At 31.7% G+C, this 12,489-nt stretch overlaps 1 protein-coding gene across 7 annotated transcripts in view; it reads right to left on the reverse strand.

Annotated features, from left to right (window-relative positions):
• Positions 1-10,127, reverse strand: part of LOC134542458 (neuroglian) — a 69,927-nt gene extending 59,800 nt beyond the window's left edge. For 4 of the 7 annotated variants that reach the window (XM_063386758.1, XM_063386757.1, XM_063386753.1 and 1 more), the window contains exons 1-4: positions 10,015-10,127; positions 9,440-9,521; positions 1,621-1,750; positions 468-583 (exon numbers count right to left, since the gene is read on the reverse strand). In XM_063386758.1, coding sequence (XP_063242828.1) covers positions 468-583; positions 1,621-1,750; positions 9,440-9,521; positions 10,015-10,020 — 334 coding nt within the window. In that variant the 5' untranslated portion in view covers positions 10,021-10,127. Of the gene's footprint in view, positions 1-467; positions 584-1,620; positions 1,751-9,439; positions 9,522-9,649; positions 9,670-9,738; positions 9,902-9,955 lie in introns of those variants that run through there. The other 3 variants (XM_063386755.1, XM_063386756.1, XM_063386754.1) reach the window with 3 other exon arrangements.
• Positions 10,128-12,489: the final 2,362 nt, after the last annotated feature.

The raw sequence follows: 12,489 nt of genomic DNA on the forward strand, positions 1-12,489 counted from the left end.
ATAGTTGTGAATTCAAGATATATATTGTGAGACTATCCTCTTAAATCATTTTTAATGAAATTTTTTACATATATTTTATATCACAGAGAGAACTTTGATGTACCATATATGATAAGCATGCGCATGTTTAGGTTAGAAAGCTAAAATATTTTCAGAGATTGTTTCAAAATGTTTTAAGAGGCCAGTCTCATAATATTTATCTAAAATGCTTCGACTACATACTGAAGTGAAGCATCCAAAAATAAAATTGGATATTAAATTTTCATGAACTCCAGCACAGATACCGTTTCTTTCAGGTCTTTTTCGTCACTTTCATTACCATTTCTCCAGTTTCATTACTTTTCCACGACTTCCATGATCTGTAGACATTCTGATTATGCATAGACACACAACGCACATACCCAAATGCTTCACACAATGCATAACAAGCCTCACCAAATGCATGTTTTAATGAATGCATTACTCACCCAGATCCTCATCCCTGGGAGAAGAAATCACGAGTGTTCCTCGACCAGGCTGCTGAGACATACGCGTGTCATACGATTGGTAGTCAAAATGCTTCCCATTCTTTATCCAACGATACCTGCAAAAGAAATTAATATTGCATTCTCTAAATTAATGATAATAGCTATATTAAACAAAAAGCTGCATCTTAGTTTAACTAATTTCCATTACAAAAGGTTTTTTTTTGTCACTGTTAAAAAGTAAAAAAATTAAAAAATAATAAATTACCTAATATAGTTCCAAATTTATTATTATTATATTTTAAGCTTTCTAGACAACTCATTAATTGTGCATGTTCAGAGATAAATTTACTAATCAATATCATCTTCAATGAGCAAAAGAATTTTCCAAGAGAGTGTGTAAAAGGACAGTAGGTTAAAAAGTACATGGATTATTAAACTATTGTAAAATGAAATAGTAGCCAAAGCTTTCTAAAGAATGGTCACAAATTGTAAAAAAATGTAATAATTTGACAGCATTATTATTTAACAATACTTTTGAATACAATAAACTTAAAAAAATAATTTTAGAATTAGAGTTACATATGGCACTGCAATGCCGTCAATACTTTTCAATACTGAATATTTACATTAAAAATCAATTAAAACCACTTATGTATGTTATGTAGCCTATCTATCTGCCTTGAAGCTGTTTTCTCTAAACAAATTACATATTTTCAAAAACCTCAAGGATTCAGCTTAGAATGAGGAAATTTAGGATTCACTCAACCTCTGAAGAGACAACTACATTTTATCAGGTGCATTAAGCTCTCAAACCTTAATACTAAGAGGGTTTTCTTTGGAATATAGATAACATGTAATCTTACTCCAAATACAGTACTTAAGTTACTGAAGTATTTTTAAAACATTGGTCTTTGATGTGTAATATTAAAAATAATATTCTATTATTATAGCAAGTAGTAGTAAGTATTTTAGTCATATTTGTAAATTTCAATTTTTAAAAAAAACTGATATAAAAATAATATTAAACTTGAAATATATATTACTTTTTTTTTGTGCAAACAAACTAACTAAAGCTGCCAAAATATTTCAACTGGGAATTCATAATGTTCTAAATTATGCAAAGTGTGCAACAATCCAGAAACATTATACATACTTGGGAGCTGGTTCACCTTCTGCTTCACATTCGATTATAAATGGCTTATCATTTTCACTTTGTTGCTGAGCTACTTGGAACAACAACTCATCGGTGGGTGGCTGCTTCACTATCCTCGGTGGTGACTGAACTGCAACAGAGAACATACACAACTATCACATATCAGTAACTAATTCATCTTACTTCAGGCAATATTAAAATTTATTCCTGCCAAGATAAAGGCAATATATCTCACTACTGTACCTTCCCATACAAAAGAATCAAACTATCTCTTGTCAAACACACACTTGTTTGGTGATTACTCAAATTTTTTCTTATAAGGATGAATAGAGGTTTCTGGGAGAGAAGGGGGAGAGAATGACAAATTTTCTTATTAATAACACCAAAACAATACTTTAAAGACAGAATGAACATCTGTGCAAATTTCTCGACAGTCTTTTGATAAAGTTCAGAAATTACCTTTCAGCTAGTTTTAAGTCAAATGTTAGTTAATAATTTTACATTACTTAGCATCAAAACTTTATTAACTCTATATTTATTTTAGTTACAATCATAAACTATGTTCAACACCCTAGCCAACTTTATCACAGTGATGACTGGCATGTGACGTTCTGAATAGCTGTGACAGTATAGTTGGTAAAGACAAAGGAAAGAATAACTGAATGGATAGATGGTTTGACAATGGACGTATGTTAATACATCTCTTTGCTTGAATTGAAATATAAAGGAACATGATTATAAAGTTAATATACATGGAATGAACACCAACATTATGTTTGGATTTACTTACATAGTAATTGTTGAAAATAAAAAAAAAGCATTTTTAAAATAAAACATTGAAATATACAAACCATGTGATGGTAAGCAGCAGATGAATTTGAATTATTTTTTTATCAAAACACATTTGCATATACAAGTTGAAACAATGTATGTACCAATATTTTTGTTTCACTGGGAAGGTTTCAGTTCATGTATAAGTTTACTTATAATTCAAAATTTCAAACACTATACATTACTATAAAAAAAGAACTGACAAATGCCATACTAGAGAGCTAATTTAATTTTTAAAAAACTTAGGGGAAAATTTTAAGCGAATGAGACTGCCATTTACATGGTAAATGTTGATTTATACCATGATGGATGACTTTTACAATTGTGCACTACAGCACTATCATGAAATAACCACTGGTGAAACTTGTTTACTTTAGGGCACATACTGCAAATTACACTGCCAAATTATACTTGAAACAAATCAAGTGAAAACCCTTAAAGGTATTATGTTATAAAGCCTAGCCTTGAGCTAGCCAACTTCTAAATAGTGAGGACCAATTACAAATATTTCTAGTTGGTCAATTTGTAAATTCTATGTTTTTTTTATGAACACAAAAAAAAAATCTTTGATTTTGTTACTTTGGTTTATAATAGAAGATAAGTACAAGCAACTGAGAAATATTTGCATCAGTAAATTCATTTGCATTCATAAATTCATCAATGGCAATCAAAAAATCATAATAAACAAAATAAAAATTTCACAAAATTGAATGAAATTCATTGGGATTTAGATTTATTTAGCAGTCTAGTAGTGACTTCCTGTAGTGTGCCAAACCACTGCCCAAATCCTTGGTAGACAAAAAAATAAATATACTAATTCCTAATTAAATGTGTCTGGTTATACACATGTGCACATATTTTCAGGACTGTCTCAGCTAAGTGCATACCCAGCTACAATGCAACGACATAAAAAATTAGCATAAGATTCATCTGTGCTCATAACTGGAAAACATTTTATCTACTTTATTTAATGTACAATTACATATTTCTTTTCCAGGTCTGAAAAAGCAGACATTTTTAGCATACAACTAATACAAAATTTTGAATCAAGTTATCGAGATTGCACAAGTGAGCGATTGGGAATTTTCAGACGTACCTGAACCACAAAGTTCCATGTAGTAATTTAGAAGCGAACATTCAGAATTATTAAGGGTTTTTCTACTGAAGTGGTGAATCTTCAGCTTTCCTTACTTAACAGTGTTTCAGGGCCATGATTTCACTTAGGGGCTAGATAGCAGAACTCTCATAGCAAACCAAACATATTTAATTTTTGTTGAAATTGCATACATAATGCTTAAAAATGCAAAAGTGCACAAGGAAATGAGATAAATTTTGGGGATTTCAAGAATAGCACCTAAAATTAACTTAATTACTACCAACCACAGCACGTTTTAGTAGGCCAACAAAGTTTGGGACAGTGAAATGCAAAAATGAAGCAAAAATACCTGTCTGCTTTATAGTAAAACAGAGCATATTTAAAAGCATGTAACTCTAAAACTGTTTGTCCTAGAAAGCTCATATTTGTATCATTCTCATTATAATGGCAAGGGCTTTAATTTGACATATAACTTGAGTGTATCACATCACTTTATTTTTTTTTCTTCAAAGAACCCAAAAAAAAGTTTACAAAAAAACAAAATCAAAATTATTAATTTGGATGGAAATTATATATTTTATACCAAACCTCTTTAGTAAGTTGTGTACAAAGTTTCATGATGGCATTCCAATGGTAATGATTTTTTTTATGAAAATTTATGCATGTGAAAGTTCTAATTCATGACTGTTTACATCAGAAAACAACTTACCTAACTTTTTTTTAAGTTGCCTTAATAATTTATTCTCCATTATACCATAAAAATTTATGTACGAAAAGTTAGGTTTAAATAGGGTGATAATAATTGCTTTGGTAAATATAAAAACTGGACCTAACAGGAGTTACTCAAGCAGTGACATTTCTTTACTGTCTTAATTTGCAACTCTTAGTCAGCTTCCACCTACTAGGGCTCTTGTTTTCAGTCATTATGTTGTGAGTTGTCTCTGAGTGAAAAAGTGCTCTGTGCAAGTCATAAGATACAAATGGATAAAACATTGTTGCAATCCTTTTAATAAAGACAGGCATTGGGTAACTAAAAACCTAAGGCATGTCACACCATGGATGACAAAGCTAAATGATATTGAAGATGGAATGAAAATTTGCTCTTCTTGCCACATAGTTAAGTAAGAAACAATCATACTCAAGTTCTGAAAGTGATACAAATATTCATGATGAACCATTGACTGAAAATGTAAATTAATGACCAGGCTGCAAAAAAGATGATCCTGAGTATATGGCTATAGAATCAGGTATGTATAGATTTTTTTAAATGCCTCATTTACATCAATAGGAGAATTGTCTGTTCAAATAAAATGTAAATCAAATAAGAAATACTGCAAAGAAAAGCTTGACAAAATTAAATTAACTTTAAATGAAACTTTTTTTTCAAGCTGGCATCACAGAAGAGGATAACAAGAATCCACCAGACAACTTACAGACAGAAATTCTTAGTCAGTTAAAAGAAAAATTTGCAACAGACAGCAAGAGTGAAAAACTTAAGATTGTAACAATTTTATCAACCAGTTGATGCAAGAATGGAACATGAACTATATGACGAGGAAAGTAAGAAAACTCTAAGAAAAGGGAGTGCTTATCGACACTCAATCCAAAACCTGGGAAAACTTTACCTCGCGAAACAGGTGTTACAATGATGACAAAGTGAGAAGCAAATGCCCGGGAAAAAAGATTATATCTTTATGCGTAAGAACACTGAAAATAAGCCAATCCAAGTTCAAAAAAGGTTGATTTCAGGAAATTTGCATGACATTTACGATATTTTCAAATCAAAATTCCTTTATTTAAAAACTGGCATTTCAAAGTTTGAGGAACCGAGGCCCAAGAACCACATTATTACCGGTGCCAGTGGCACTCATTCTGTTTGTGTTTGCACTGCATACTTGATATAAGTAAGGAGGTAAGTTAAATAAATTGACACTTCCTGGCTCTGAACGTCCTCTTATCGAGTTACAAGTTGAATGTATGGCTAAAGTTATGTGCAATCCACCATTACAGGCATACTTCCTACATGAATGTGACTACTTTCCTGATAGAGAAATTTTAAGCTTTAACAGGGGTTTTCAAGGAGGAAATGAATGACATCAATTGGATTACTGTTTACAAATGCAATTTCCAAATATTTATCAAACCATTTATGAGTTTGTTCAAGAATTTGGTAATCAATTGAGTAACCTTTAAAAAAACCACTTTGTTGCTAAACAACAATTAAGGTTTATCTCTAAGAAAAAAAAAAAAAAAATCTTTGTTGGAAGAAAGTGAAGCTGTAGTAACATTGGATTTCGCCGAAAATTATTTGTTTGTTCTACAAGATGAGGCTAAAGGGTTTCATTGGAACAATTGTATAGCTACTGTGCACCCTTTTGTAGTATATTTCAAGGAAAGCAAACAAGAAACAGGAGTTCACCCGAGTTTTGTATTTATATCAGACTGCCTAACACACAATACTGTAATTGTACATGTTTTCCAGAAAAGTTAATCCTATTTCTGAGAAATTATTAGCCAAATTTTAAAAAGCTCTACTTTTTTTTATATGGTTCAGCTGCACAGTAAAAAAATCTTAAGAATTTTCTGAACCTTTGCTATCACAAACAGGACTTGGATGGACTTGAGACTGAGTGGTACTTTTATGCTACATCACATGGAAAGGAAGTTTGGGGCTACGGTAAAAAGGCTTGCTGCCAAAGCCAGCCTTCGAAATCCATTATAAAACCAAATTCTAACACCTTTTCAGCTTTGTCAGTGGAGTGCAAAATATTTTCCATCCAATAGATTTTTTTATGAAACCAATGAAGAGTATACAAATGAAAAAAAGATTCTAAAACCAAGATTTGAAAAAGCTGTGGTAGTCCCTAGGACTCAGAATCCCTTATGATCTAAATAGGGTCAAAACCAAAATTTACTTATTTTCTGATGATTCAGAAACACATTGGGTACAAATAATCTCTGGTGATGGAATACATTCCATTTGATGTAATTGTGGGTTTTGTCGCTTGTGCTAACGATAAGGAATGGTGGTTGGCGCATGCTGACTCAAAGGATGATGTTGAAAAAGAAGTTTGTGTATCCTTTCTTTACCCAGAAGTACCATCGCCATCATTCACATATCCTGGGAGGGCAGATACCTTAGCACTGCCAATAAACTATATTTTGTGTAAATTACATCCAAGCACAGCAACAGGTAGAACCTACTAAGTTCCAGCAGATGAGATGGCCGAAGCAGCACAAGTTTTGGGCAAAGAAGAGAACTCACCTTTACTAACTTTTAAGTGCTGAAAGAAAAGAAAAAAACTGTACCTTGAGTGTAAAGTAAGTTGAATTTTTTGTTCAGATAAAATGTGTAAAATAAAATTTTAATTTAAATAAAATTGAGTGTTGTATAAATAATTAATTTTTACATTAATTGACATAAAAAAATAATTTCAATATGATACTATTGGAATACCATCAAACTTTGTACACAACTTAATAAAGAGGTTTGGTATTAAAAATATTTTTTTTTCATCAAAATTAAAAATTCCAATTTTTGTTTTTTATAAAAAAAATTAGTTTTAATAAACATGCAAAAAAGAGAGGAACATCCATAAAAAGCAAATAAGTATCTAAAAATGCATTTTTCTTTACTTCAACTTTTTTTCAAATCATTCTGTACACTGGCAAAGTGATAACTGCTATTTCATAACTAACCAACCATCATATATTTTTGCAGTATTTAAAATGAAGCTAACTAACCTTAACACCATTACAACAGGAAACTACTTGAAATAGCATAATGGCATTTTACAAAATGACCAGATTATATGTCTGGAAGTAAAAAAAATTGAATTTTAAAATAAAATATTAAACACAGTAAGCAGTTGAATGTGTGTGTGATGCAAAACTTTACTATAGCCAAAATACGTTTGATTTTTAAAATATGAATTATAATACTTGTATATAATTAGGCAATAAGGAACAATTGCCACAATTGTGAATATGTTCATATAAACATGTCTAGCAATGTTAGTCTCCACCCCCTTCCCAAAAAAAAAAAAGTAATATTCTTACATTGCAGGTTTTCTGTACTAAAAAAAATATAATTTCAAAAATCCTTTATCTGAATACTTAAAGCATCTCACCCTTAAAACAGCATTTCTAAATTCCTACTGGTTTCTGAGAAAGTACCAATTATAGGTCACATTAGATAGCCTACACAGTGAAGCGGCTATTGCCATACTGAGCTTAATATTGTGTTGCCGATCCTGTGGTTTACCGTATATAAGAATATGTGTATATTTTGTACTTGGATATTGTGACTCAATGGAACGTAAATAATAATTTAAAATATATATATATTGCACAATTTCCTACTGTGAAATCAAACCCAAACATCAACTCTTAACAAGTATTTGTTTTAGCAGTATGGAGGCGCGAAACACTGACTTGTTATGTGCAATAGCAGGCAACCTGACGAACAGAAAGGAATTATTATGTTTGATACACATAATGACAATTCTTTTTATACGTCAGGTTACTTTCTACAGTACACAAGTCACTGCTACACACCTCCTTAATGCTAAAAAAATCCCTGTCAAGGGTTTAGTCTTGGGTTAGGATGCACAATAGGGAATCCTGCTAATTTTTTTAAAAAATATTTACATTTCATTGAGTCACAGTATCCAAATACAAAATACACACTTTCTTATACATGGAAAACCACAGTATCGGCAACGCAATTAAAGCACAACATGGTGATGACAGCTTCTCTGCATAGGTTATCTGTGATCTACAAACCATTTCTCAGAAACCAGCAGGAATTTAGTGTTATTTACAGGGTAGAGGAATGCCTGTAGTATTAAAAAAGTATTTTTTAAATTTTATTTTTAATTTACAGAAAAGCCACAACATAAGAATTTTACCAAAAAAATATTAATTTAGTGAACATTAATTTCTAAACAGTAGTCTTTTTCAGTATTGTATCCTGAAAGTTTTTGTAATGAATGAAACATGTTTTTAATTGAGGTGCACAATATACTAAGGCATCGTACACATTTTTAGTGATTATAGGTTCTCATTTTTAAGCAACTGCATGAGTAACCAAAATTTTTGTTGTAAAGGTCTATCATTACTTGTTCAATTAAAGATTTGAGCACTGTTTTCAACTTCAATTACCAAGACCAGGGATAGGAACTATTAAATGAATGTGACTGGAAATATGTATTTCCTAACTAATATTACAGCCTAAGTACATAAATTTTATCATCAATAATCTTGCAAAATTACTAATTCGAACGTAACACAATAACCAACAAAATGCTAAACATACTCCCACACATGCTGCATGCAATCTCTCATCGCACCAGTCTGCGATATCACACCAGATGAAAGGGGGTTGAAATATACAGTACTGTTCCTCTATGCTTTGAGAAACTAAATATTAATGACATGCACTCATTGAATGCATTATCTTTTGTGTGGTAGAGAAAAAATTTTCTCCTAGCATTTAAAGGAAAATTGTTTAATTAGGAAATTGTTCAAGTTTTTATTATATGTGGGCACTATATAAATTATAGAGTACATGTTATATTTAAATATTTTTTAGGGCATGACATGCACTGCAAGAGTTGTATTAATAGAGAATAAACTTTTCATTTTGCATACTTATTTCCTTACAAAACTGTTTTAAGACAAACGCCAAAAAAATTACCTGTTAAGTTAAGGCACTGGGCATATTCAAACAAGATTTAGAATCGTTAATGTTAACATTAAGCTTAACAGAAGCACAAGAAAACTCGAAGGAACTAAGGGCATAAATGAAATGTCAGTTGGACATGCCAGTACAATACTATAAAGTGGGCACTCAAACATAGAATACATTATCTAAAGATTTTTTTTACTTACTTAAAGCCGTTGCATATAAAAAACAAAGTGACAGCACTAAACCGTGCCGTATCGCTGAACACGAATCCATGGTAGTTGTTACCTGAAAAATAGAATGGACATTACTGAACCGAAGGAAACATTCTCTTCCTACGGCACTTACAAAAATAGAACTGATGATACTGTGACACACTTGAATCAACGTCAGAAGTGGTGACCTAACCAGTTTACCATTTCCGAAAGCCTATGCGCTGGATGCAGTATACATTTCGGCAACACCCACAAAAAAAAGTTCAACTTACTGATTTTTTTTACTTTACCTTATGACCATCTGGATTTGCATGGCATAGTGAATAAATAATTATAAAATAAATGTAGCTCAACTCAACTTAAATAAGTCTAAAACAAATACATTTTAGTTAATATAAGTACGCAAGAGCCACTCCATTGCTTAACATGAACGTAATGCACTATTCCAGTGTCTCGCTTTGTCGGGTGCAGCCGCTATTCCAATCGATTAAATGACCGGATACTCACACTCGGTAAAAACAGCTGTCACCACTATCGTCTGACTGATAAAGCAATCATTCAATTACCTTCATTGTAAAAGTAATCCTTTAATTAACGGCCAATTTTACTTATTAAACCATTGAAAAAGTTAAACAAATAGCAATCCTCCTCAAGAAAAGAACCTACAGCTACTGTAGTCACGTGACTGTTCATGAAATCGTTATTATGTTTTTATTTTACAGGAAATATGTTGAAAAATTGCAATGATTAAATATAACATCCAATATTGTCTAAGTGGGTTTTAAATTTATTTTATTGCACATACAAATGTTGTAATAAAGCTTATGTTGACGTACGTGGTTAAGGTGGGTCTTGTTTACAGTTAACCAATTTTCGTTTGTAGAATGTCAAATTTCGGTACTGTTATGATCGACGTTCAATAGCGGGAATTATAACAAAACTTTACTCACGCTATTGACTCGTATCTTAAATTGTCTCTACTTGTTACTTAGATTTAATTATCTTTGTTGAATTCATTAACTTCACCTGTTAAAAGGTCATTGCTCCAGCCATCTGCGTTATGACGATTCACAAAGGTATTTTTGTTATATTAAAAAATTGGTATGGAACTGCAAACGGACGGCTTCAATTATATGCCACAAAAATAGAAGCTTGTCGTGCGGGCGTGTCTCGGCTAAACAAACATTGCTTAGAACAGGCGTGATTAATATCACGTCCTGCCTCGTGTCACGAGATAGGTCATATCCAAAGTATTGGTCACTTCCAGAAAATCTTTATACGTCTTTACTGAGTAATGGATGTATGCAAGATTTATTCAAAGTATTTAATTAATCACCTTCAAAACTTAAAAAAAAAAAAAAAAAGTTTAATAAACACATTTAGAATTTTATTTTGGTGAGAGGGGGTAGGATACAAAAATTTGCCTGCTGTTTGCTTTCACTTACTTTAATTGGTGGGATTTTAAGATTTGTTATGATTCCCCTTTCCCCCTTTTCTAGCATACCTTCACCCCTAATTTTTTTGTTCACTTTGATAAAAAAAAAATTACTTTACAGTATGTATTACTTTTGCCCCCTCATCCGTGGTCTGTGGGATGTAAATTTAATTTTATAGCTCGTGTGAAAAAAAATTAATTGTAGCCAAATTTGCCTGTGGAGTTTTTTTTGGGTACCAAGATGCAAAACACTTTTCACCTAAACACATCTACAAGATATATTTAGGATGGTTATGCACAGAAAGACAAATGAGGCAACTGGACTTCGCAGATCATGGTTACACACAGTGATTGTAAATTACCAAGTTATGCTGGTGAACGTGATAGAACCATAGTTCTTTTCCTTGCCATATGAGCATAGTGCCCAAGCTATCATGAGCACTGAGAGACCCAACTAATCTTTTACTCTCTCCAGGCTGACCAGTAGCAAGAAGTCTTTCCCTCAAGAATCAAGTAAATATGGTACATTTTAACCAAATAAAGTTCTTATCGCTTTTGGATCTCTGATTGTACATGAAGAAAATTTCAAGTTCAGATAGATGTTGAGAAAATAAGTACCCTTTTTTCTTCATAAAACATATTTGTAAATCAGTCACTACATCACTGAGTAGGAAAGTATAAAAACTTTCCAACCAAGCAGCTTGGAATAAAAACATGCACACTAATTCACACTATGCAGGATGTAGCCAGTAATGATAGTAACAAATCTAATGACTGGTGAGCTGTCACTTGGTATCTAGCAGTGATCTTGACAGCAGCTGGCAATGAAGCAGCATGATATCCTGGGTGGCATGGTGACTAGGTGCAAGTATCCCCAAATCCTTGAGGTGCAGAAAGAGAGAGATGGAATAATTTGCTCCTTCAGGTAACTGACTTCCCTTCTCTCTATTATTCATTCACAGGGGTAATCAGTTAGTGGTAGATACAGAAACTTTTTCCATTAAGTGTTTGACAGTATCTGCAAGCCAGAATGTAATATGAAACTTAATATACTACTAATGTACAAAAAAAATTTACAATTTTATTTTTTTTATTTTTGGTGTTATAGTGAAAGGCTGAAAATATTTAGGGTGACAAACATGTTTGCTTGTGGGCATTCAGGGTTATTTTACTGGGTTATCACGCAACAAAATTAAAAAGTTTTTGGATTTTTTTTTGTGAATTTTACCAATGGGAACATTTGACATTAACTAAAGTTACTTGCATGAAGTAACAACTGATGAGAACTAGTCAGTGTTAGCTTTATTTGGTAAACTGGCCACGTAGTCTCTGGTTTTAACTAGGAAATACTAACAATATAATGAGCCTCATTTGCTGAAATTTGTGTAGAAATATGAAATTTAAACATAAGATATTATTCTTTGGCATTTAAGTCATAATCATACACAAAACCATTTTTGTAATACATTATAATTTTATGTTTCATTTTCCAAATTTGCAATGACTACTTCAGTTAAGGTTATATCATAATTTTTCTGGCATTTCAGTGTGGTATTGTCAACATGCAATATTACAACACAAGTAAATAAATACAAATATTTATGCA

Source organism: Bacillus rossius (genome assembly GCF_032445375.1).
Source record: "Bacillus rossius redtenbacheri isolate Brsri chromosome 4 unlocalized genomic scaffold, Brsri_v3 Brsri_v3_scf4_2, whole genome shotgun sequence".
Lineage (NCBI taxonomy): Eukaryota > Metazoa > Arthropoda > Insecta > Phasmatodea > Bacillidae > Bacillus > Bacillus rossius.